The following is a 27420-nucleotide window of genomic DNA, read 5'->3' on the forward strand; positions in this document are numbered from 1 at the left end:
TTGCTCATTTTGACATGGGATTGTAAAGGGGAGTGAACTCTAGGATTTGGCTTTTAACATGGAGATGGAATGGCCCTGTCTCAAGTAGCTGAAGGGGGTGGAAATGATGGAGGGGGGTGGAGATGGTGGAAGAGGGGGGTGGGAATGGTGGGGGTGGTGGAGATGGTGATGGGGGAGTGGAAATGGTGGAGGGAGGGTGGAGATGGTCGAAGAGGGGGGTGGGAATGGTGGGGGGGGGGTGGAGATGTTGGAGATGGAATATATACAGTGCCTTTGGAAACTATTCAGACCCCTTGACCTTTTCCACATTTTGTTACGTTACAGCCTTATTCTAACATTTCTTAAATTGTTTTTTTCCCCCTCATCAATCTACACACAATACCCCATAATGACAAAGCAAAAACAGTTCTTGGCTGTGTGCTTAGGGTCGTTGTCCTGTTGGAAGCTGAACCTTCGGCCGTCGGAGGTCCTGAGCGCTCTGGAGCAGGTTTTCATCAAGGATCTCTCTGTATTTTGCTCCGTACATCTTTCCTTCGATCCTTTCCCAGAGCCAGTCCCTGCCGCTGAAAAACATCCCCACAGCATGATGCTGCCACAACCATGCTTCATCGTAGGGATGGTGCCAGGTTTCCTCCAGACATGACACTTGGCATTCAGGCTAAAGAGTTCAATCTTGGTTTCATCAGACCAGAGAATCTTGTTTCTCATGGTCTGAGAGTCTTTAGGTGCCTTTTGGCAAACTCCAAGCGGGCTGTCATGTGCCTTTTACTGAAGAGTGGCTTTCATCTGGCCACTCTACCATAAAGGCCTGATTGGTGGAGTGCTGCAGAGATGGTTGTCCTTCTGGAAGGTTCTCCCATCTCCACAGAGGAACTCTGGAGCTATGGATTTCTTGGTCACCTCCCTGACCAAGGCCGTTCTTCCCCGATTGCTCAGTTTGGCCAGGCGGCCAGCTCTAGGAAGAGTCTTGGTGGTTCCAAACTTCTTCCATTTAAGAATGATGGAGGCCACTGTGTTCTTGGGGACCTTCAATGCTGCAGAAATGTTTTGGTACCCTTCCCCAGATCTGTGCCTCGACACAATCCTGCCTCGGAGCTCTACGGACAATTCCTTCGACCTCATGGCTTGGTTTTTGCTCTGACATGCACTGTCAACTGTGGGACCTTATATAGACAGGTGTGTGCCTTTCCAAATCATGTCCAAACAATTGAATTTACCACAGGTGGATTCCAATCAAGTTGTAGAAACATCTCAAGGATGATCAATGGAAACAGGATGCACCTGAGCTCAATTTCGAGTCTCATAGCAAAGGGGCTGAATACTTATGTAAATAAGGTATTTCTCTTATTTATTTTTAATAAATGTGCTAAAATTTCTAATAACCTGTTTTCACTTTGTCATTATTGGGTATTGTGTGTAGATTTCTGAGGATTTTTATTGATTTAATCAATTTTAGAATAAGGCTGTAATGTAACAAAATGTGGAGAAAGTCAAGGGGTCTGAATACTTTCCGAAGGCACTGTAGGTTAGCACCTTTGTCCCCTTGTGTAAACTGAGGAATCTTTACTATTACTACATTTACAGGAATATTTAGGCTACTGAACATTAGTAATTATTCCAGTGACAACAACATGTGGAACTTGTACTGTGTCTGTTCCATTCAAATATTTCCAAATCATTCATTCATATATACATACACACACATATATATATACATATATACATACACATATATATATACATACATACACACATATATATATATATATATATATATATATATATATATATATACATACATACATACATACATACATACATACATACATACATACATACATACATACATACATACATACACACATATACATACATATATATATATTTTTTTTAAACACATTTCTCCCTTACAGTGTTACCCCCATGGACCATACATGAGTTTATCAATATTATCACCCAATACATGAGCTTTCAAAAGCTTTCAAAAATGGTATTAAGCACATATTCATTAGGGTATAATACAATTAAATAAAAGTCTAAAAAATAAAGGAAGAATTCAACAGCTCGGCAGCTAGATTGGAGATCAACTGACAAGCTTTGTTTTTCTCTTCTATAAATAAAACTGCAGAGATGAAAGATCTTCAGACAGCAGCCATACCATTGGTGCTCATCTCACTCTGGAAGACAAATAAGTGTGGACAGCTCAGCACACATCAAACGCAGCCTTCAACCAGTCTCACAATGTTATGTCTGTCTCGCAAACAAGCTATCACAGCTCCTAATAGACAGGAGACAGCACTGCATTCAACAAACAAACAGATGCAAACGCACACGCGTACACAAACACACACTTCACCTTTACTGTCTCTCTCATTACCAGATGAAACCAAGCGTACATTGATTCACAAAATGGAAGAATGCATTAGTGTGTAATCACTGCCTCCCACATCAGTTGGGGGGATAAATTAAAGGGCAAGGCAGTATAGGCCTAATATCAGCTGGTACACAGAAATGACAGTTTCAAGGGGATACCAGCCAGGCTACCTTCACCTCACCAGCTAGCATGAATACTGTACAGCCTGTAATGCTCGATAATAATAACACATACAGTAGAAAACTCTCTTATCCCAATCAACCCACATGGCTTTGAATTTAAGCTTCCATGAATGCAGCTGGGGTATGGCCAGATGACGTCAGGGTCAGTGGCTTGCTCTAGGGCAGAGTAGCAGTGTGTCTACCTGGGACTGGAACCAGCAGCCATCTAGTCATTAGTCCATCTCCCTGATTGTTATGGGGCCTATGTTATTATTTCAGAATAAAGATAATGGAAGCCTGAGACCAGTAATATTACATACACCTAGGGAGCCTGAGACCAGCAATATTACACACACCTAGGGAGCCTGAGACCAGTAATATTACACACACCTAGGGAGCCTGAGACCAGTAATATTACATACACCTAGGGAGCCTGAGACCAGTAATATTATATACACCTAGGGAGCCTGAGACCAGTAATATTATATACACCTAGGGAGCCTGAGACCAGTAATATTATATACACCTAGGGAGCCTGAGACCAGTAATATTACATACACCTAGGGAGCCTGAGACCAGTAATATTACATACACCCAGGCTACTGTAGCCTACATTCAATAGGATGTTTTCTGGGTGTTGTTTCTGTAAAACAGAATGTCTGTCTGTGACAGGACCTGATTCTGTAGATATAGTGACATCACAGATAAACAGCAAGGGGGCTCACATTTTGCATGTTGTTAACCATAAACTTCCACTGGCTTGGTAGTTGTTTGTCATCAGTGTTGTAGTGGTAAAAAAAATTGGTGGGTAAACTCTAAATTGCCGGTCACGGTGAAAATATTATGTTTTTCTGCCAAAGGGGGGTAAACTGCGTTTACCCTCCACTACACTACACTACTGTTTGTCATGCCAAACACAATGGGGGAGTTGGCTAAGAACAAACACATCTGACTCCCAGGCTAGGTTACACACACCTGAACCAATGAGGGCCAGATCTTTCGCTTTCTGGGTGATCGGAAGGAACACAACTTATCTACAGGTTATCAACAACTTATCTACAAGGGTGTATTGTTTTAACTTGGACGGCAGGTGTCAGGTAAAACAGATTTTAGCTTGATGGTCCAAAACCAGCAGTGCCCTCTGCTGAAACCACTAAAGCAAGTAAGAAGCACAGGTCAAAGGTCATTTAAGTGATAAGGGCAATCTAATGCTATAGCATTGCCTTACACCAGTCTCGGGTACTTTCAGGTGGAGATAGTGACTGCAATAATCCCTGGGTTCTCATTCGAAGCACTGACGACGGCGCGGCCAATGTGTACAACAGTCCCAACACGCTGTTAATACTCTTTGCTTGGAAACTTGGAACTTTACTAGGTTTTGGAAACTTTTAGAACTTTACTTTCATATCATCGAGAAATAATTTTGGAAAAAAAGAAGGTTAAATTACTATACACCTTTTTAACACGATTCCCACACGGTCACATGTTCATGTTACGGCTTGTTTACGGAAGAGAGAGGCGACCACCTGTTCTTATTAGCCATCTAGCGTCTCCACCTGTGTGTAACGGAAGAGGGACGCCCATAGAGTGCCTTATACAACCCTATCGCGATTGAGAATCGATTCACGTTTAGACAGAGTATTTGGCTGTTTTGGCTGCCAGCGCCAGTTTACCTCTGAACATAACATATACGGGTGTTGGACGTTAAAGGAGTAGGTTAGCTAAGCTAGTACATCTTGGACAAGGTACAGTAGTACCTCTACTCATAAACGGTCTACCTGTACAATGGAAAATGTCGAATTAGACTTACCTATGAGTAGAAGGGTTCCAACTGCTAACCCACCACCTATTTCAAGAAGAAAAAAACATTACAAATAGGTCGATTTTTGTCCATGACAACACCATATAATCTACAGATAACCTAGTGGAGTGGAGTATAGGCCTAATCACATGCATGGTGATTCCTCACGAAACCAGGACAATAAAAAAATACCATGATTTTGGGGATTTTCACAACATTTAATCCATAGAATGGTTCTTTGGAGGAAGAATTGTTGAAATATATTTGGCATTTGTATCTAAAAACATAATTGAGATAATTAATATTAGCATATTTGACTGTTTCATGTAGGTGCTAAAAAGCTAAAATTACTGCTTGCTCTGAAATATGAGTGGTATTTTGATTTCTATAACAATCAGTGAGGAACCACCCTGTAGTGTTCTTCCATCTTGGTCCAGGGGACCCACAGGGCATCAGACTTTTGTTTCAGCACTACACACCTGTCAACTAATCAAGCTCATTGTTGGACTGGAACAGAAATCTGCAAACTAGGTACGAGTCCCCAGTACCATGACTGACTAATACCCAAGAGTTAGCTGTCAACATTTACTATGGCGTAAAGGTGTGCCGGGTGTTTCAATGGGGCACACGAATGATTGTTGACGTTCCATGAATGTTATAGTAAGTAACGTGAAGCTAGCCGGCTACCTCCATGCGACTCAGTGGTTGAAGACATGCAGTCGAATAGTGGCAACGATAACATTCCTTTAAAACTAACCAAATGAAAACAATTACTCTTGTTAGATAGTTTAATCAATCAGAAATAGCAAAACAACTCGAGTTAGCTAGCTGTCAACACGTTCGTGGCAGACTGACCAATCACGTAGTCAAGAGATGTGACACCAGTCGAAACAATAAGTTGCCCATTTTGAACCGAAGGTCTCGTGCCAGGTATTGAAACTAGTTTGCTTCGCGATTTCTTCTGAAAACTGGTGGTATTGCACGGTAAACGGTCCGCGATAGGTTTACCCACGCTCCTCCTGGGGGCCGCCATGCTTTCTTTTCGCGGTGACGAATGTTGGTGTTTTGAACTACATCAACCCAATCAGAGCTGGGATTGCTCAGTCGCAACCAATCACAGAAGCTGGTATTAGCGCGTCTGCGTGAGGTAGCTTCCGTAGCTGTCTGCGCTGGATAGCGGTGAGTTGATTATCCAACAAGACAAATATGTTTTAAATGTCTATTACCATTTAGGGAACGTATTTTGCTGAATAGCAAGCTGCGGTTCCGTGAAATAAAGACATAACACTGATTTACAACAAACTGCTGGTTAGGAAACTCGAACATGCAGATGGGGTTCTGTTTGTGAGTTGCCTTTGTTTTCCCCAGTCTTCTACTTTACAAAACGATTACAGCTGTGTTTATCTCTGGATTAGGGTTATCCCAGCCTGCTAGCCCACTTGCATTCTAGGGAATCAGGTCATCGGTCTTTGCTTTCAAATGACACACGTAGGCTAACAATTCTAGACTATAGATTAGAAAGCTATGACCTTCAAACATAGGCTTTTATAGATCTATAATATTTGATTTGCATAAATATTGCATCTATCCCAGGGCTCTCCAACCCTGTTCCTGGAGAACTAATGTCCTGTAGGTTTTATCTCCAACCCTGTTCCTGGAGAACTAATGTCCTGTAGGTTTTATCTCCAACCCTGTTCCTGGAGAACTAATGTCCTGTAGGTTTTATCTCCAACCCTGTTCCTGGAGAACTAATGTCCTGTAGGTTTTATCTCCAACCCTGTTCCTGGAGAACTAATGTCCTGTAGGTTTTATCTCCAACCCTGTTCCTGGAGAACTAATGTCCTGTAGGTTTTATCTCCAACCCTGTTCCTGGAGAACTAATGTCCTGTAGGTTTTATCTCCAACGCTGTTCCTGGAGAACTAATGTCCTGTAGGTTTTATCTCCAACCCTGTTCCTGGAGAACTAATGTCCTGTAGGTTTTATCTCCAACCCTGTTCCTGGAGAACTAATGTCCTGTAGGTTTTATCTCCAACCCTGTTCCTGGAGAACTAATGTCCTGTAGGTTTTATCTCCAACCCTGTTCCTGGAGAACTAATGTCCTGTAGGTTTTTGCTCCAACCCTGTTCCTGGAGAACTAATGTCCTGTAGGTTTTATCTCCAACCCTGTTCCTGGAGAACTAATGTCCTGTAGGTTTTATCTCCAACCCTGTTCCTGGAGAACTAATGTCCTGTAGGTTTTATCTCCAACCCTGTTCCTGGAGAACTAATGTCCTGTAGGTTTTATCTCCAACCCTGTTCCTGGAGAACTAATGTCCTGTAGGTTTTATCTCCAACCCTGTTCCTGGAGAACTAATGTCCTGTAGGTTTTATCTCCAACCCTGTTCCTGGAGAACTAATGTCCTGTAGGTTTTATCTCCAACCCTGTTCCTGGAGAACTAATGTCCTGTAGGTTTTATCTCCAACCCTGTTCCTGGAGAACTAATGTCCTGTAGGTTTTATCTCCAACCCTGTTCCTGGAGAACTAATGTCCTGTAGGTTTTATCTCCAACCCTGTTCCTGGAGAACTAATGTCCTGTAGGTTTTATCTCCAACCCTGTTCCTGGAGAACTAATGTCCTGTAGGTTTTATCTCCAACCCTGTTCCTGGAGAACTAATGTCCTGTAGGTTTTATCTCCAACCCTGTTCCTGGAGAACTAATGTCCTGTAGGTTTTATCTCCAACCCTGTTCCTGGAGAACTAATGTCCTGTAGGTTTTTGCTCCAACCCTAATTTAGCGCAACTGATTCTAATAATTAGCTGCTTGATAAACTGAATAAGGTTAGTTGCAACTGGGGTTTAAACGAAAACCAACAGGAGGGTAGGGCTCCAGTATCAGGGTTGGAGAGCCCTGATCTAGCCTTACAAAGATTTAGATCTATGTATTAGCATACATGTTATAAAATCAGCCAAATGCATGTTGCAATCATGTTGTTCTAATCATCAGAAATAATCATTTTTGTCATCTTTCATCAAGGCTATATTTTAAAGTCCCCCCTTTCAGACCTCTGGCCAACTAGTATTTTGTGATAAATAAACTAGTCACGTTTTTTTATGTAGCTTTGCAAGGTTACCCTAAAAAATGCCTGGACAGCCATTTGGTCAATAACCTAAAATGACATTAAGTTAAATACATGTGTAACATCACATACCCTCCTTTATACCCCGATTTATCTTAAAGTGATTATTTTTTAGTCATTTTAGCAGACGCTCTTATCCAGAGCAACTTACAGTTAGTGAATGCATACATATATATTTTTTATTATCTTTTTTTCATACTGGCCCCCGGTGGGAAACAAACCCACATCCCTGCCGGCCAAACCCTCCCCTACCTTGGACGATGCTGGACCAATTGTGCGCCGCCCATGGGTCTCCCGGTCGCGGCCGGCTGCGACAGAGCCTGGACTCGAACCAGGATCTCTAGTGGCACTGCGATGCGATGCAGTGCCTTAGACAACTGCGCCACTCGGGGACAATGTTTATCATGTTCACGACCTTTTTACTACTTAAAGATACAATCCTACAGAGCTGGCCAATTAATGGCATGAGCCACATCAGCCAGCAAATGAGATTAGTTTCTGGTCATGTGACCTTGGGGCAGACCCATGGCGATGCCAGGGCTTAACTAGTGGGGTGCAACGTCAACAGATATAAATGTAGCCTAATGTGTAGAACTGACACAATTTCCTATTCTACATGGCAGAAAAAAAATAATGCTCGTGACAAGACACTAATTTGCTGAGCAGGTGTGGGGTGGGTGGAAGAGGTTAAATGTAGCATAAAGGGGGTGGGGTTGGGAGGAGTGGCTATATGTATCCAGTCAGCCACAGTTTGAACTGAAGTTTTGGGGATTGTAACATTAATCTTCAAATTAGCCTTTGTCTTTGTCTCTCAGGCTGATCACCTAATTAGACTCAGTGTTGTCAAAACAAGGAGCTGTTGGACAGTCTGATGAAGGAGACTAGTTTTCGTTAACCTCTGTCTCTCTCATACTGTGATAAGAGGCCTGTCATGTGACTCCAGTCATCTCAGGTCAGGGTCTGACCCCTCAGGCAGAGGGAACACAGACTGAGTCTCAGCTAACTTTCCCTGTCACACAGACCCAATATTCTAATACAGAGGTAAGGTACAGTAGCTCCTGGTAGAATTTGTCCTTAGACACAGATCTGTGATCAGCTTAACCTTCCCAAATCGTAACCATACCCATTAGGAGGGAAAACGATAAACTGTACCTAGACCAGTGTCTATGGGAAACTTCATCCTACTCCAGAGAGCTCTATCAGCACTGCAAGAGAAGAGGCATGCCTCTCATAGGGAGCTATATGTGTGGTGGGTTAAGATGAGAGAGACTGTTACAGCTCAGTCAGGATGCTGTTCTGCTCTAGACTAGAGGTGATCGCCCAACTGCTCACTTTACAAAATGCTCTTAGCAGAGGCAGTCCTGTTGTTGTGACAGCACTTTGAGGTAAACATGGGCTGACAGGAGACCCAGGGAATATAGCCTAGCCCTCTATTGACAACACAGGGCATTGTGCAAGGCCCACGAGGTAGGCTGGATCCAAGAGACATCTCAAAAAGTCAGTGTTGACTTTTTAATGTATGATAATAAGGGTGCTACCTGGGGTTAGGATATAGTGGGAAGTTTCATCACTATTGAATTGTAGTAGTGGAACATAGACTATGGACAGTGGTCAGTGGGAAAATCAACCCATTTTAAAGTGAATCATTCCACCACGTCCAAAATCCCAATTTAACCCCGGGGCCTACTGTATATGGCCTTACAGTTCAATGTGTGGCAGTAGTATAAACATGACCGCTAATATTTCTAAAATAACGTCTCTTTCCCTCCTTTTTGAATGTCATCCATTCCTGTGTATTATTTATATTATATCCGTTTTATCGATCAGTATATCTGATTGTGCCATATAATGCATGCAGTCATAACATGTCAGCCTCTTCCGGTGTATATTGTTCTAGTTTCTCCAGTCTTATTCAGCTATAGCGCTAGCTGTGTGTCACTGGGAGAGGGAATAGAATGGCTGTGACTAGAGGGGAAGTCAGATCTCCATCAATGTACTCCATGTTTGTTTGAGTAGCGTTGAAAGGAAACTAATAGTCTTAGGGTGCATGGACAATTAGTGGGGCTAGGGTTTTTGTTCAGGCCATTGTATTTTTTGACTATGACTTGAGGGTTTTTTCCAATAGCAATTTTTTCTAAATGTATATATTTTTGGCTTTCTCTGAATTACCAACAGCTGCAGATGGCTAGTTCTATATTAGTGAATGTTTAGGCTATGTTGCAAATCATATGGCTATAAATACAGTACATGTCCAGCTCAAAATGTGCTCAGATATGGGTAGACCTATTCTTCTGACATGATGTGTGGGGGGGGTGACATTAGCTGGTGGCGAGGGGGGATGGCGGGTGCTCTGTTTAGGTGTCTGAGTCATTGGTAAGAACACAGACCCAATTGTGAAAGCAATACAAGACCCTGATAAGATCAGTCCACTCTCTCAACACCGGCCCAGCACCGCACACATGAGCCAGCGGCCAATACAATAAAGATTAGTCACTATTATTCTATTCCATGTCATTGTATGGGGACACAGGCCCAGCAGCCCCAGACACGTCCGTTTCAATTCAAAGCAGTCGTATTCATATCACTAGACTATTATTTGCTCTGGGCTGACCCATTGATTGCTGCCTCTAAGCCTCCGACTCCTTAAATAGGGACCCTGCTCAGCTGTTTGGTGGCTGGGTTGCTGTTAGCAACAATGAAAAGAGCAATGTGGAGATCAGTCTCTTCAATCATCTCTGTGTTCAGGAAAAGAGGGGGGCTAGATGGCTACATTGTAAGGCTGTGACTTGTGATTTGTTTTGCATCTGTCACTCTCGGTCCCAGACAGGTGTCTGTGTCTAAATCAGTAGGATTAGCTCTGATTGGGCTGATAGTTGCACACAGATCCCCTGGTCCGCCCCCTTTTAAAGCTCACATTAAGATCAAATCGAGCACTAGCACCCACCCTCCGCTACCTTCTGCTGCCCAGAGAGGGGACATCAGAGGTGGGATTCATTCCCTCCCCATCTGGGGTCCACAGGGAGAAGGACCATCTCTGACATGGGGTCTGTAAGCCTCTTAGCCCGCCAGTGGCCCAGCCCTCTTTCAGCCCATGTTTTCCTAATGTAGAGGGTAAAGAGAGCAAGGGTCTTGTAGGCTGTTTGAATTGGGACTCCCTTTGTGCACCTAATAGACTGGTCATGTTTGACAATGACTGCCTTCACAGAGTGAAACCTTTTTTCTAGGATTTTATTAGATCCCTTATTAGCCGATGCCAATGGCGACAGCTAGTGTTCCATGGGGTCCGACACATAGGCCTAACGAAAAATACATTACAGACAAAAATACTTTACAATTGACCTACATTTAAAACATGGACGTAGACATGACAGACTTTGGTGTATAAAACAATGTGGAGACAAGGGGCAGTGATTCCAATGAGGAACCTACTGCGGTCCTGTGTGGCTCAGTTGGTAGAGCATGGCGCTTGCAACGCCAGGGTTGTGGGTTCGACTCCCACGGGGGACCAGTACGAAAATGTATGCACTCACTACTGTAAGTCGCTCTGGATAAGAGTGTCTGCTAAATGACAAAAATGTAAAAATGTAAATAGAGCTTCAGCCAGCTGGTTATGATATCCCTACTCTCTGTTAGAACCTCAACTCCCTTCTTACTGACTGTAAATGATGATCTTGGCCTTGGTCTAGGCCTATTTAGGCCAAGTTTTGGTTGTATGATTGTTTTTAGTGTCACACTCTGGGTTCATGCTGTACTCGTTCTTGACACGTATCCTATCATACAGTTGACACTTTTAATTAAGTTCAATTTAAATTCAGCTGCTTGTGATTCCTGAACTATTGCCTGAATGGTCTCCCCCAGTAAGAGGATCACAGAGTTAAAAACGCCCAACGGGGCTTTTCTATTGGCTGTGGTTGATTTGGGATCCCCCTGTAGTTGCGCCCACTGTCGATGTGAGCCTGTGACTGTAGGAGGCCAGCAGCTCTGGGAGCCTGTGACTGTAGGAGGCCAGCAGCTCTGGGAGCCTGTGACTGTAGGAGGCCAGCAGCTCTGGGAGCCTGTGACTGTAGGAGGCCAGCAGCTCTGGGAGCCTGTGGCTGTAGGAGGCCAGCAGCTCTGGGAGCCTGTGACTGTAGGAGGCCAGCAGCTCTGGGAGCCTGTGACTGTAGAAGGCCAGCAGCTCTGGGAGCCTGTGACTGTAGGAGGCCAGCAGCTCTGGGAGCCTGTGACTGTAGGAGGCCAGCAGCTCTGGGAGCCTGTGACTTTAGGAGGCCAGCAGCTCTGGGAGCCTGTGACTGTAGGAGGCCAGCTGCTCTGGGAGCCTGTGACTGTAGGAGGCCAGCTGACACAGACGGTTCCACTCAGATGGCCACTACCACTCTTTGTTTTCCCATGTTTGGTGTGTAATCCTGGATTAACAGACAGACACTTTGTGTTAATTTCCAGCTGTAATACAGCATTCAATGAATGTCAACAGCTACCCCAAAGACACAGGCAGAGTATTATGGAGGAGATAGCCTAGTGGGGTTTGTCCTATACTCACAGTCAGGGGGATTGGGGGGGTAGAGATCCTATCAGACGTCTCTGGGGGTGTGTCCCAACTCATTCTCAATCCCAATTTGGGGTGACAGAGGCTGCCACCCTCCCCCATGGGTGACAGAGGCTGCCAGATAAAACCAGGTGGTTGCATGTGGCCTCTCTCTTGATATCAGTCACTGGCCATGTGATCTTATTATGATAAGACCCTAATCCCTACCTATGATGAATGCACACCGGAATGGAGGGATGGAATAGAGATATAAGGGGGGGAGGGGGGGATTGTCCACTGGTTTTGGGGATACTGTAGGGAGATGGGTGTGTGTGGTGTTGAGGGATCCTGATAGTCCTAAATGTTATCTGATCCTTGATACTCCATGATAGGTGTTCAGAGGGCCCTCTGTACAGGCCCTTGATTTAGTCTGTGGTTGTTGGATTCAGTTCTACTATAGGTACCTAGTAGGACTGGACTGACCTGTGGGATTCAGTTCTACTATAGGTCCCTAGTAGGACTGGACTGACCTGTGGGATTCAGTTCTACTATAGGTCCCTAGTAGGACTGGACTGACCTGTGGGATTCAGTTCTACTATAGGTCCCTAGTAGGACTGGACTGACCTGTGGGATTCAGTTCTACTATAGGTCCCTAGTAGGACTGGACTGACCTGTGGGATTCAGTTCTACTATAGGTACCTAGTAGGACTGGACTGACCTGTGGGATTCAGTTCTACTATAGGTCCCTAGTAGGACTGGACTGACCTGTGGGATTCAGTTCTACTATAGGTCCCTAGTAGGACTGGACTGACCTGTGGGATTCAGTTCTACTATAGGTCCCTAGTAGGACTGGACTGACCTGTGGGATTCAGTTCTACTATAGGTCCCTAGTAGGACTGGACTGACCTGTGGGATTCAGTTCTACTATAGGTCCCTAGTAGGACTGGACTGACCTGTGGGATTCAGTTCTACTATAGGTCCCTAGTAGGACTGGACTGACCTGTGGGAGAAGCAGGCTGCTATGATCAGAGTGCACACAAACTGGGTTCACTGCTGTTTGTCAGACCCTTTCCCCCAAAAAGAGCATATTTTCACAGTAACACACATCAAGTTACCCAGAGAGACAGTCACACATTCACCACAGATAATTCCAGGGCTCGTAGTGTTGGTAAGGACATGGCAGGGATGAAGGATGTAGGGGCAGAGACAGGGCTCGTAGTGTTGGTAAGGACATGGCAGGGAGCAGGGATGAAGGATGTAGGGGCAGAGACAGGGCTCGTAGTGTTGGTAAGGACATGGCAGGGATGAAGGATGTAGGGGCAGAGACGGGGCTCGTAGTGTTGGTAAGGACATGGCAGGGAGCAGGGATGAAGCATGTAGGGGCAGAGACAGGGCTCGTAGTGTTGGTAAGGACATGGCAGGGATGAAGGATGTAGGGGCAGAGACAGGGCTCGTAGTGTTGGCAGGGAGCAGGGATGAAGGATGTAGGGGCAGAGACAGGGCTCGTAGTGTTGGTAAGGACATGGCAGGGAGCAGGGATGAAGGATGTAGGGGCAGAGACAGGGCTCGTAGTGTTGGTAAGGACATGGCAGGGAGCAGGGATGAAGGATGTAGGGGCAGAGACAGGGCTCGTAGTGTTGGTAAGGACATGGCAGGGAGCAGGGATGAAGGATGTAGGGGCAGAGACAGGGCTCGTAGTGTTGGTAAGGACATGGCAGGGAGCAGGGATGAAGGATGTAGGGGCAGAGACAGGGCTCGTAGTGTTGGTAAGGACATGGCAGGGATGAAGGATGTAGGGGCAGAGACAGGGCTCGTAGTGTTGGTAAGGACATGGCAGGGAGCAGGGATGAAGGATGTAGGGGCAGAGACAGGGCTCGTAGTGTTGGTAAGGACATGACAGGGAGCAGGGATGAAGGATGTAGGGGCAGAGACAGGGCTTGTAGTGTTGGTAAGGACATGGCAGGGATGTAGGGGCAGAGACAGGGTTCGTAGTGTTGGTAAGGACATGGCAGGGAGCAGGGATGAAGGATGTAGGGGCAGAGACAGGGCTCGTAGTGTTGGTAAGGACATGGCAGGGAGCAGGGATGAAGGATGTAGGGGCAGAGACAGGGCTCGTAGTGTTGGTAAGGACATGGCAGGGAGCAGGGATGAAGGATGTAGGGGCAGAGACAGGGCTCGTAGTGTTGGTAAGGACATGGCAGGGATGAAGGATGTAGGGGCAGAGACAGGGCTCGTAGTGTTGGTAAGGACATGGCAGGGAGCAGGGATGAAGGATGTAGGGGCAGAGACAGGGCTCGTAGTGTTGGTAAGGACATGGCAGGGAGCAGGGATGAAGGATGTAGGGGCAGAGACAGGGCTCGTAGTGTTGGTAAGGACATGGCAGGGAGCAGGGATGAAGGATGTAGGAGCAGAGACAGGGCTCGTAGTGTTGATAAGGACATGGCAGGGAGCAGGGATGAAGGATGTAGGGGCAGAGACAGGGCGATATGCAGGAGGCATGAAAGGTGGATGGGGTGGAGAGATCTGAGCAAGAAGTTGTGGGATGAAGTTTGTATTTGGGGTGAGGGGTGGGAGAAGGGTATCATCTAGTGGCCTGGCTGGGACTATGACTTTGAAGGTGAGTGGATGATCGTATGATAAGGTGGGCGAGGTTGTGTGTGTGTGTGTGTGTGTGTGTGTGTGTGTGTGTGTGTGTGTGTGTATATATGAAAAATGCATGCACTCACTAACTGTAAGTCGCTCTGAATAAGAGCGTCTGCTAAATGACTAAAATGTAGAAAGGGACAGAGGGGTAATGGGATTAGGGTTAACGCCTTTCGCGGGCACAGGGAGAGCCACCTGACACTCGGTCTGTTGGGGACCTGGGGACGGCGGGGGACAGAGGGGGGGACGGGGTACGGGACGCGGGGGTCTAATCCGTGTCCATCTTTGGGAAGTCATTCCCAGAGCTCTGAGGATTTGGGGCTTTGGTTACCGCTCTGCTAGCTTTGGTTAATAATGCTATGGGTGGGTTGAGTGAAAGAGGGATGAATAGAGAGAGAGGAAGAGAGGAATTCATTACCCTGTGGTGGCCTTGCAAGACAGAGTCCTTAGCCAAAACCATGGGGTCTGACTCTAGCCAGGTGTGATATGATCTAAACTCAGCAAAAAAAGAAACGTCCCTTTTTCAGGACCCTGTCTTTCAAAGATAATTCGTAAAAATCTTAATAATTTCACAGATCTTCATTGTAAAGGGTTTGAACACTGTTTCCCATGCTTGTTCAATGAACCATAAACAATTAATGAACATGCACCTGTGGAACGGTCGTTAAGACACTAACAGCTTACAGACGGTAGGTAATTAAGGTCACATTTATGAAAACTTAGGACACTAAAGAGGCCTTTCTATTGACTCTGAAAAACACCAAAAGAAAGATGCCCAGGGTCCCTGCTCATCTGCGTGAATGTGCCTTAGGCATGCTGCAAGGAGGCATGAGGACTGCAGATGTGGCCAGGGCAATCAATTGCAATGTCCGTACTGTGAGACGCCTAAGACAGCGCTACAGGGAGACAGGACGGACAGCTGATCGTCCTCGCAGTGGCAGACCACGTGTAACAACACCTGCACAGGATCAGTACATCCGAACATCACACCTGCGGGACAGGTACAGGATGGCAACAACAACTGCCCGAGTTATACCAGGAACGCACAATCCCTCCATCAGTGCTCAGACTGTCCGCAATAGGCTGTGAGAGGCTGGACTGAGGGCTTGTAGGCCTGTTGTAAGGCAGGTCCTCACCAGACATCACTGGCAACAATGTTGCCTATGGGCACAAACCCACCGTCGCTGGACCAGACAGGACTGGCAAAAAGTGCGCTACACGCTAGAATGAGCGTTACACCGAGGCCTGTACTCTGGAGCGGGATCGATTTGGAGGTGGAGGGTCCGTCATGGTCTGGGGCGGTGTGTCACAGCATCATCGGACTGAGCTTGTTGTCATTGCAGGTAATCCCAACGCTGTGCATCTACATGGAAGACATCCTCCTCCCTCATGTGGTACCCTTCCTGTAGGCTCATCCTGACATGACCCTCCAGCATGACAATGCCACCAGACATACTGCTCATTCTGTGCATGATTTCCTGCAAGACAGGAATGTCAGTGTTCTGCCATGGCCAGCGAACAGCCCGGATCTCAATCCCCCCAGAAATGTCCAGGAACTTGCAGGTGCCTTGGTGGAAGAGTGGGGTAACATCTCACAGCAAGAACTGGCAAATCTGGTGCAGTCAATGAGGAGGAGATGCACTGCAGTACTTAATGCAGCTGGTGGCCACACCAGATACTGACTGTTACTTTTGATTTTGAACCCCCCTTTGTTCAGGGACACATTATCAATTTCTGTTAGTCACATGTCTGTGGAACTTGTTCAGTTTATGTCTGTTGTTGAATCTTGTTATGTTCATACAAATATTTACACATGTTAAGTTTGCTGAAAATAATCGCAGATGACAGTGAGAGGACGTTTCTTTTTTTGCTGAGTTTATAATGTAGCCTACAACTCTAAAACCTCCCCAGAACACCTACATCTCTAAAACCTCCCCAGAACACCTACACCTCTAAAACCTCCCCAGAACACCTACACCTCTAAAACCTCCCCAGAACACCTACACCTCTAAAACCTCTCCAGAACAGGTAGTCTACTGGCTGTGTATCCTGCTTTGTAGTCCCTCCCCCGTCCATCAGGATGTACAGTGGGGAAAAAAAGTATTTAGTCAGCCACCAATTGTGCAAGTTCTCCCACTTAAAAAGATGAGAGAGGCCTGTAATTTTCATCATAGGTACACGTCAACTATGACAGACAAAATGAGAAAAAAAAATCCAGAAAGTCACATTGTAGGATTTTTTATGAATTTATTTGCAAATTATGGTGGAAAATAAGTATTTGGTCAATAACAAAAGTTTCTCAATACTTTGTTATATACCCTTTGTTGGCAATGACACAGGTCAAACGTTTTCTGTAAGTCTTCACAAGGTTTTCACACACTGTTGCTGGTATTTTGGCCCATTCCTCCATGCATATCTCCTCTAGAGCAGTGATGTTTTGGGGCTGTCGCTGGGCAACACAGACTTTCAACTCCCTCCAAAGATTTTCTATGGGATTGAGATCTGGAGACTGGCCAGGCCACTCCAGGACCTTGAAATGCTTCTTACGAAGCCACTCCTTCGTTGCCCGGGCGGTGTGTTTGGGATCATTGTCATGCTGAAAGACCCAGCCACGTTTCATCTTCAATGCCCTTGCTGATAGAAGGAGGTTTTCACTCAAAATCTCATGATACATGGCCCCATTCATTAATTCCTTTACACGGATCAGTCGTCCTGGTCCCTTTGCAGAAAAACAGCCCCAAAGCATGATGTTTCCACCCCCATGCTTCACAGTAGGTATGGTGTTCTTTGGATGCAACTCAGCATTCTTTGTCCTCCAAACACGACGAGTTGAGTTTTTACCAAAAAGTTCTATTTTGGTTTCATCTGACATTCTCCCAATCCTCTTCTGGATCATCCAAATGCACTCTAGCAAACTTCAGACGGGCCTGGACATGTACTGGCTTAAGCAGGGGGACACGTCTGGCACTGCAGGATTTGAGTCCCTGGCGGCGTAGTGTGTTACTGATGGTAGGCTTTGTTACTTTGGTCCCAGCTCTCTGCATGTCATTCACTAGGTCCCCCCGTGTGGTTCTGGGATTTTTGCTCACCGTTCTTGTAATCATTTTGACCCCACGGGGTGAGATCTTGCGTGGAGCCCCAGATCGAGGGAGATTATCAGTGGTCTTGTATGTCTTCCATTTCCTAATAATTGCTCCCACAGTTGATTTCTTCAAACCAAGCTGATTACCTATTGCATATTCAGTCTTCCCAGCCTGGTGCAGGTCTACAATTGTGTTTCTGGTGTCCTTTGACAGCTCTTTGGTCTTGGCCATAGTGGAGTTTGGAGTGTGACTGTTTGAGGTTGTGGACAGGTGTCTTTTATACTGATAACAAGTTCAAACAGGTGCCATTAATACAGGTAACGAGTGGAGGACAGAGGAGCCTCTTAAAGAAGAAGTTACAGGTCTGTGAGAGCCAGAAATCTTGCTTGTTTGTAGGTGACTAAATACTTATTTTCCACCATAATTTGCAAATAAATTCATTAAAAATCCTACAATGTGATTTTCTGGAATTTTTTTCCTCAATTTGTCTGTCATAGTTGACGTGTACCTATGATGAAACTTACAGGCCTCTCTCATCTTTTTAAGTGGGAGAACTTGCACAATTTGTGGCTGACTAAATACTTTTTTCCCCCACTGTATATGGAAGTCCTTCTCACCAAGGCCAGGCCTAGACCTAGGCTATATATTTTTTAGATTTATTATCTCTGCCATACCTTTTATCATGCAGTTGTTGTTTCCTTTGAAACATCCCTTTCGTACATTTTTTTATTTCAGTTTGTTTGTGTGTGTGCGGGCTTGCATGCGTGTTGACCTTGTGTAAAGATTGAGTCACTCTCCCCCCATCCGGCAGGTTGCGTTCTGAGTAAAAGTCAATACCCTGAGTGGTGCTGCGGTGTTTGTTCAGACGACACACTGTTATCTGTTACCGTGCCAGTGTGTGTGTGTGTGTGTGTGTGTGTGTGTGTGTGTGGCGGTCAACAAAGACTCTACGCATTCTGTTTCCATGGCTCCCACAGAACTGGAGAACTGTCCTGAAGACCCTGGTCATCATGGCGGATGCAGGGAGGCCAGTGTTAGGAACTAATGCTAGTATAAAGCTGCTAGGCTGAAAGTCTCCAAATGTTGCTGCTGGTGTGTTTGTCCGTCCCCTGCAAGGTGTCGATTGGTCAATCTCACACAGGGTCAAAGGTTAGGCTGGTTCTGTGGTGTCAACGGGCTGTAGAGCCCCTGAGAATGAAACACCAGGGAGTGTGACACTAGTCTCTGCTGCACACCGCTCCTAGAGCTGCTAATAGACTAGCTGCTGTGACAGGCAGCTCACCCCTCACCTCTCTGTCCCCTGAATGAAGCGTTGTAATGATGTGTGTTGTGTTTGTGTAGGTGCTGAGATGTTCCGGCGTGCGCTGGGGAAGACCCTGGGCTTCGTTAGCTACACCATCCAGTATGGCTGCATAGCCCACTGTGCCTTTGAGTACATCGGAGAGTTTGTGGCGGTGTGTAGGATACTTTTCCCTTTGTGGCCATGGTCTGTGAATACCTGAGTAACTACTTTAATTTAAATGTCTGTGAATTTACCCACAGTGCTCTGGTCCTTCTATGGAACCCACCATCACAAGCCACGACGTTGTCTTCTCAGAACGGTTGAGTCGCCATCTCTGCAGAATCGAGAAGTGAGTTTTAGTTTTCAATTTGAAATTCTCAAAGTTGGTAAAGTAAACTTAACCTATCCTAAGTGGTCGTTTTTTGCACCGTAACCCCTTGATGTTCTCCCTAATGTATATCAATGACAGCTCACCCCATTGATCCTGTCTTCTCTTTCTTCAGTGGTGATATAGTAATCACTAAGAGTCCGTTTGATCCACATATGAACATCTGTAAAAGAGTAATCGGTTTGGAGGGAGACAAAGTCTGCACCAGTGGCCCCTCGGATATCTTCAAGACCCACCAATACGTAAGTATTCATCAACACTACACAGTCATGCCCCAGGACTCTCAAGGACTCTCAGCCACATGTACAGTATTCTACCTTTAGTTTACAAGTGGTGGTCCTTTGTAGCTCAGCTGGTAGAGCACGGCGCTTGTAACGCCAAGGTAGTGGGTTCGATCCCCGGGACCACCCATACACAAAAATGTATGCACGCATGACTGTAAGTCACTTTGGATAAAAGCGTCTGCTAAATGGCATATTATTATTATTATATTATTACAAGGTAAGTGTATTGAGAACACATTTACAGCAACAACCTGGAGAAGAGTTTCAGATGAGAGAAGAGGGGTTGAAAGGGGGCAGTAAAGCAATACATTCTGTACGAACCATTAAGCCTTGGCCAGACATGTTGTGTTTCAGATATGCTTTAGTGAAATGAGAGAGAGACTAACCCCTCTGTCTTCAGCTCAATCTCAGTGTTCTGGGTGTTTAGATTCTAGACCACGCACATCCATCTTGTGTCATCAGTCCAAATATCATCCTTTGACAGCAACTGCATTTCCTCAGAGCAGTGGTTGTGGTGGTGAAACCACTGTCATTGCATTTCTATTAGTACTCTCCCACTGCCATGCTGCCCTCAGCCACAGCTCAGGCTGCCAATCTCTCTGAAGCCTGTTCGAGTTAGTGCCAACTGAGTGGACAGGTTGATGGGTGGGCTGAGGTGTGTGTGTGTGTGTGTGTGTGTGTGTGTGTGTGTACACACTCGCACATGAACAGTGGAGGTATAGGTGAATGTAACCACTGACGGGATTTCAACCACACACAGGAGGTGCTGGTGTCATCCAGGAAATGAAAAAAACGAATTTTCCTCTGTGAACAGATTTCATCTCTACACACAGGCAGTAAAGCTATATTGAACTGGTTACAGCAAAACAGGTTTCATCTCTACACATGTCTTGGGCAAAGGTCTCAGCCTACAGATGTACTCTCTTAATTGGATCACTCTGTTGTCGCAGAAAATGCAAACGTAGTGTATTCGAGTTTTTAAAAGTATTCTAAAGTTTGTAATTCCCACTTTAACATTTCAGACTTGATTTGCCCTAATGAAAAATGTATCAACCCTTACAAAAATGTCCATTCATTATAATCCACAGAATAATTCACATTTCCTGTTGCTGCAGGATCATTTTCCTGCTGTGAGAAACTGGTCAAATTAAGATGGCAGATCTGTACCTCCGAGATGTGTCTCAGTGAAAGACATTGCTCTAGTCTTATCCATTGTTTACCTACCTCTGTTGGATTTCCTCTGTCAAAACACACACCAAAATGTATGTCAACACAGTTGGTTGTGGTGTTAATGAAATAGAAGCCTTGTGGGACATAAAACATACCACCACGAGCCTAGACGTTATGCTCCTAGACATTAGGTGCATGCGTGTGGGTTTCTGTTTGTGTACTATGTGAGACCTTGTCCTCACCTCCTCTCTCTTCTGACAGGCTGGCAGGTTATTTCCTCCCACATAGATGGGGAGATGGACAAATTGGCTTGTCACCTCTTAGAAGTCATTTCTACAGTATGTCTGATGCATTGTCACAACAAAGACATTCGATCCATAATATGATAGTGAGTGTCTGTGAAAGAGCGAGAGAGGGATAAATGGTGTCTGTGGGAGAGAGAGAGAGACACAGACAGAGGGGGAGTGAGAGAAAGAGAGAGAAGGTATGGGAGAAAGAAAGTGGGAGCCTTCAGAGCCTGAATCTATTCCCGCCAGGTTAGAAACACCACTGTACCTCAATCACGTTAGCTTAATGAGCAGAGCAGGGTGAGGCCTTAAACACCACTGTAACTCAATCATGTTAGCTTAATGAGCGTAGCAGGGGGAGGCCAGACCAGGCTGTTGAACGGCAGACTTCACTATCCAGGTGAGCTCAGCTTTCCCACCTTGACACGTCTCTGAAAGGTACACATAGCCCCGCCCCCACAACCACCCAACCACAGAACAGGTTCCATCACTCCCTCTGATTCCCTTCACAACACAGCCGCCGGGCTGAGCTGAGATATGCCACTCAACCCTAAATCCTCTAGCTGGGCACACAGCCTGACTGGACGACTAGGCTGGCTGGAACTGTGTTGTGGAAAGTAACGATGTCTGTTGATTATGCTTTGGCTGAGCGCTCTCATTCTGTTAGGGTGACTCAGTGTAGGGAGTCGGGAGAGGGCATGTTAGACTCATGGCTCAGTGTCATGGAGAAGTATATAAACAGTTCATGGGGAGTGGTTGCTTCTCTGCCTGTCAATCATGCTGGTGCTTATCCTTGACATCCTCCCCTCTACCTTCGCTCAACACTGGTGTGTGTGATCTATAAATGAGTTTTCAGTGGCTGCTGTGGTTATGATGGCCTGCGGTGAGCTTGCAGGTGTTTAATCAGGGAAGAAGAGTTCCACCAACTATGAGGGGGGACAGAATTTGAACATGTTTGCCTCCTTCCACTACCTCCAGTATCATAATAAGGATTTTTATTTTTTATTTCACCTTTATTTAACCAGGTAAGCCAGTTGAGAACAAGTTCTCATTTACAACTGCGACCTGGCCAAGATAAAGCAAAGCAGTGCGATAAAAACAACAACACAGAGTCACATATGGGGTAAACAAAACATAAAGTCAAAAATACAACAGAAAATATATATACAGTGTGTGCGAATGTAGTAAGTTATGGAGGTAAGGCAATAAATAGGCCGTAGTGCAAAATAGTTACAATTTCGTATTAACACTGGAATGATAGATGTGCAAAAGATGATGTGCAAATAGAGATACTGAGGTGGAAATTAGCAAAATAAATAACAATATGGGGATGAGGTAGTTGGGGGGGCTAATTTCAGAAAGGCTGTGTACAGGTGCAGTGATCGGTAAGCTGCTCTGACAACTGATGCTCAAAGTTAGTGAGGGAGATAAGAGTCTCCAGCTTCAGAGATTTTTGCAGTTTGTTCCAGTCATTGGCAGCAGAGAACTGGAAGGAATGGCGGCCAAAGGAGGTGTTGGCTTTGGGGATGACCAGTGAGATATACCTGCTGGAGCGCAGACTACGGGTGGGTGTTGCTATGGTGACCAGTGAGCTAAGATCAGACGGGGATTTGCCTAGCAGTGATTTATAGATGACCTGGAGCCAGTGGGTTTGGCGACGAATATGTAGTGAGGGCCAGCCAACAAGAGCGTACAGGTCACAATGGTGGGTAGTATACGGGGCTTTGGTGACAAAACGGATGGCATTGTGATAGACTACATCCAGTTTGCTGAGTAGAGTGTTAGAGGCTATTTTGTAAATGACATCGCCGAAGTCAAGGATCGGTAGGATAGTCAGTTTTACGAGGGCATGTTTGGCAGCATGAGTGAAGGAGGCTTTGTTGCGAAATAGGAAGCCGGTTCTAGATCTAACTTTTGATTGGAGATTCTTAATGTGAGTCTGGAAGGAGAGTTTACAGTCTAACCAGACACCTAGGTATTTGTAGTTGTCCACATACTCTAGGTCAGACCCGCCGAGAGTAGTGATAGTCGGGTGGGCGGGTGCAAGCAGCGTTCGGTTGAAGAGCATGCATTTAGTTTTACTAGTGTTTAAGAGCAGTTGGAGGCTACGGAAGGAGTGTTGTATGGCGTTGAAGCTCGTTTGGAGGTTTGTTAACACAGTGTCCAATGAAGGGCCAGATGTATACAAAATGGTGTCGTCCGCATAGAGGTGGATCCGAGCGTCACCAGCAGCAAGAGCGACATCATTGATATACACAGAGAATAGAGTCGGCCCGAGAATTGAACCCTGTGGCACCCCCATAGAGACGGCCAGAGGTCCAGACAACAGGCCCTCCGATTTGACACATTGAACTCTATCTGAGAAGTAGTTGGTGAACCAGGCGAGGCAGTCATTAGAGAAACCAAGGCTATTTAGTCTGCCAATAAGAATGCGGTGGTTGACAGAGTCGAAAGCCTTGGCCAGGTCGATGAAGGATCCATTTGAACATCCTGTGCAGGTAAAATGAAAGGTTAGTTATATCCTCTGGTTAAGTTAGAGTTCTAGAGGAGAACGTCAGGGACATCCGTTTTTACAAAGGATAGGGTCTCGCCTCTCTTTGCACCTTCTCATTCATGATCAAGTTTACGTTTCTGACATCTGTTAACCTGCAAGGTGATGTGTAAAACCTCTCTCTTTTACCACTTCGTAAAATAATGTAAAAATAATATATGCCATTTAGCAGACGCTTTTATCCAAAGCGACTTAGTCATGCGTGCATCCATTTTAACGAATGGGTGACCCCGGGAATCGAACCCACAACCCTGGCGGCGCAAGCGTCACGTGCTACCAGCTGAGCCACACATGGCAGATCAACTTTCACAGGCCTTTTAACAATAACCAATGAATGACCAGTTCATTAGTAGTAAATAAATATAACTCTAGATTTTAGAGGAGTTACTTTGCGATGCGCTGTCTGTAGCTAGAGACTCAGTGTGGAATGTTCTCTACTGGGTAATTAGTTTGAGGCTCCAAATCAATCAGAGCTTTGGTGTTTGTGTGTCTGTGTATTTGTTGATCACTCTTGATTGACCCACAGCAGATCGATCTAAATTGATTGACCTTGTTAGTAGTGGACAGAATGGAGTCTAGATCCTGAATAGAGTTCACCTATACCTTGATGTAGGATTAGTTAGGTAGGGTTCCCCCAAACCGTCACTCCATGGGCCCTAAACTTTGACCACCACTAATGCATACTATCTAGTATTGAAGTGTATGCTAAACTCTGAGGCAGTGTAATGGACTCAGATTACACCTTCTCCTAGACTAAAAAGCACTTTCAATGATGACATTTTCATGTTTTTCTATGGAGACTTGAACTAGTCTGAACCTGTGTCCAAGCAACCGCCCCTTTGTGTCTCCTAAAACATAGATGAGCCTACCGACAGGGTCGTGTTGATGATGTCACACCCCTGACCTTTCTGAGCAGGACAAAGGCAGTGAGTCAGTCTTAAGATGGAGGCTGAGGCTGGAGCATAGCAGGGGCTTATGGTCCAGCAGATGACAAACGGCGCCGGCGTTCCTCTCTGGTCCCTGTGTGCTTGGGAGTGGCCGTATGTTGCCATGCTAATGAGGGGTAATGGTGGGAATGCAGCATGCTGACATGTGCTTCTCAGATGACTCCTTTATTGACATTGGTTTGTGTCGTCGTTCTCGGCGGCCGAGTTGTTTACCTCGTGTTAGGTCAATATGTCACTGCCTCGCCATTAGTGGCAGCTCATCTGGCTCAATTGTCGAATATGAAACGCAACACAATGCATAGGTTAATACTGCATAATGATTCTGGATTTTGGGACGATTGGGATACGACGGACGCGCACAATTGGAATCAAGACGTCAGTGTTTGTGTCCCCCCCTTTGTTCTGATAATATTCTCTGTTTATTTCATTTCCCCGTCCCCCCTCTCCTTTTCTCCCGAAGACTTTGTCCGTTAAAAAGTTAGGCGACACAAACATAGAGTTGCAGATTGCGATGCCCATTATGACAATATAATGTGTTGTTGATCCTGTCTGCACATATAGGGGGACGAGGAACTTAATTAGGGCCTTGACAAGCCTACTCTAGTAAAGTGATGAGATTAATCATAATTGGTGTCACTGTGGATTAGCGCTCGCTCCGATTGGCCGCCCCACTGGCAGGTCAGGCCTCGCTAGTGGAGACCCGTGGACGCTTCTGACTGAAAAGCTTCAGCCCTGGCCTCTCTCTCTCCCTCTCCCCCTCTATCTCTCCCTTGGTAAGAGAGGGTTAGATCTCAGCCAACAGCCTAATGGCCCCTTTTGAAGTCCCACTAAATCCCCCTGACCCTGCCCCGTTACCACTGACCCCTCGCTCCTATGACCGTCCGGGGTTAAAGGAGGACAGACCAGGGGTTGACGTTAAGTTTGGGTGGGGGAAGGTAGGGAGTGACATTAATTTGGGGTGAGGGAAGGTAGTGGGTGACGTTAAGTTGGGGTGAGGGAAGGTAGGAGGTGACGTTAAGTTGGGGTGAGGGAAGGTAGGAGGTGACGTTAAGTTGGGGTGAGGGAAGGTAGGAGGTGACGTTAAGTTGGGGTGAGGGAAGGTAGGAGGTGACGTTAAGTTGGGGTGAGGGAAGGTAGGAGGTGACGTTAAGTTGGGGTGAGGGAAGGTAGTGGGTGACGTTAAGTTGGGGTGAGGGAAGGTAGGAGGTGACGTTAAGTTGGGGTGAGGGAAGGTAGGAGGTGACGTTAAGTTGGGGTGAGGGAAGGTAGGAGGTGACGTTAAGTTGGGGTGAGGGAAGGTAGGAGGTGACGTTAAGTTGGGGTGAGGGAAGGTAGTGGGTGACGTTAAGTTGGGGTGAGGGAAGGTAGTGGGTGAGGCGGGTGAGGTGGGCTCTCTCTACATAATGGAGGGTGCTAGTGCTGTAGTGTCTCACTCCTTCATGTAAACAAAGTTTAAAATCTAGGTCAGGGAATGTTGTTGTTTACAGTATGGCTGGCTGTTGCAGTAGTCTTGAAACGGATTCAACATTTTCTATCGTGTTTTTTTGTCTTCCTGGGGGTGTGTGTCTAGGTTCCAAAAGGGCACGTGTGGCTGGAAGGGGATAACCTTAGGAATTCCACGGACTCCAGGAGCTACGGCCCAGTTCCCTATGCCCTGATCCGAGGCCGTGTCTGCTTAAAGGTAAGGAGGGGAACATCGCCCGACCCATCCCACATTTGAACCTTTTAGAGTTAGTATAATGGTCTGGTGGGTATAAAGAGAAATCTGTGCCACTTCTACGATATCACAGCCTCCTTTTGACTTTATGCCCCATGGCCATGATGAAATATGAAATGCCCTGCACTGAAATTGATTGTAGGTTTACTGGTGCTTTGCCTGGATTCAAAATATGCCTTATTCCCCATTCTGTGTTCTCTGCTCCTATGTGGCCAGTTGAGTCAATGCAAACACTCAAACAAGTTGGAAGTTCAAAGCATATCTTTCTCGTAGACCAAGGCCTGGGAACCCTATTGTCTAGCTGTCCATTCTGCTGTGTTGTCATGTCACTGGATGTCATAGTAACCATGACCCTGGAAACAGGTCAGCCGACCTTCTGTCCGTTTGACTGGACAGCAGCCGTCCACTGGGGGCCCAATGACGAGGGCTGACGAAGTAACAAGACGGTTTTATGAAGTCACATACATAATTAAAATCCACGTTACCAAGCGTATCCAGGAAGTGAGGATGTTAGAATAGTCATGATAAACACATGATGTAATGGATACATGTTGTTTGTTCTTCTTTTATGAGAGCCCTGTTACCCTTTTAACCCAAGGTCTTCTGTCTTTTCCTTCTCCTTTGTTTGTTTTGGTGTTTTTCTCTCTTTCCAGCTCTGGCCTCTACATCATTTTGGTGCCCTCAACCAAAGTCCCACAGGACGAGTCATAAAAAGGAGTGACTGAGTCTATTCATCCATGCACATACATCATTTTGTAATATTTTCTAATTAAAGGCATATTTATCATGAAGAATTTTGTCCCTCTCAATTTTACCGACAATGTTTGTGTTAATGTGGGTTGAATTGTAGGGTATGTTTGAGTCAAATGTGAAAATCCATGGATAGTTGATCTGCAGGTTGATAATGTACAAGACATAGTAATCTGGGGGTTCCAGTGTGTTGGCTGGAGCGGCACCCTGCTCTGTAGGAACAGCACCCTGCTGGAGCAGCACCCTGCTCTGTAGGAACAGCACCCTGCTGGAGCGGCACCCTGCTCTGTAGGAACAGCACCCTGCTGGAGCGGCACCCTGCTCTGTAGGAACAGCACCC

The 27420-nt window shown here is 45.9% G+C and overlaps 2 protein-coding genes across 3 annotated transcripts in view; one reads left to right on the plus strand and one right to left on the minus strand.

Moving 5' to 3' along the window:
- Nucleotides 1-5379, minus strand: part of elp4 (elongator acetyltransferase complex subunit 4) — an 88055-nt gene extending 82676 nt beyond the window's left edge. The window contains exons 1-2 of the mRNA XM_084195561.1: nucleotides 5192-5379; nucleotides 4346-4381 (exon numbers count right to left, since the gene is read on the minus strand). Of these exons, the coding sequence (XP_084051687.1) occupies nucleotides 4346-4381; nucleotides 5192-5369 (214 nt within the window). The 5' untranslated portion in view covers nucleotides 5370-5379. The remainder of the gene's footprint in view (nucleotides 1-4345; nucleotides 4382-5191) is intronic.
- immp1l (inner mitochondrial membrane peptidase subunit 1) lies at nucleotides 4801-27118 on the plus strand. 2 transcript variants are annotated; one of them, XM_084195563.1, is made up of 6 exons: nucleotides 4801-4867; nucleotides 19046-19158; nucleotides 19247-19335; nucleotides 19490-19616; nucleotides 26184-26294; nucleotides 26984-27118. In XM_084195563.1, the coding sequence occupies exons 2-6, from the start codon at nucleotides 19054-19056 to the stop codon at nucleotides 27053-27055; spliced, it is 504 nt and encodes a 167-aa protein (XP_084051689.1). In that variant the 5' UTR covers nucleotides 4801-4867; nucleotides 19046-19053; the 3' UTR covers nucleotides 27056-27118. The 2 variants fall into 2 exon arrangements, with proteins under 2 accessions (XP_084051689.1, XP_084051688.1); XM_084195562.1 differs by lacking the exon at nucleotides 4801-4867 and adding an exon at nucleotides 5443-5515.
- Nucleotides 27119-27420: the final 302 nt, after the last annotated feature.

This window comes from Coregonus lavaretus (genome assembly GCF_964263955.1).
Source record: "Coregonus lavaretus genome assembly, contig: HAP1_SCAFFOLD_640, whole genome shotgun sequence".
NCBI lineage: Eukaryota > Metazoa > Chordata > Actinopteri > Salmoniformes > Salmonidae > Coregonus > Coregonus lavaretus.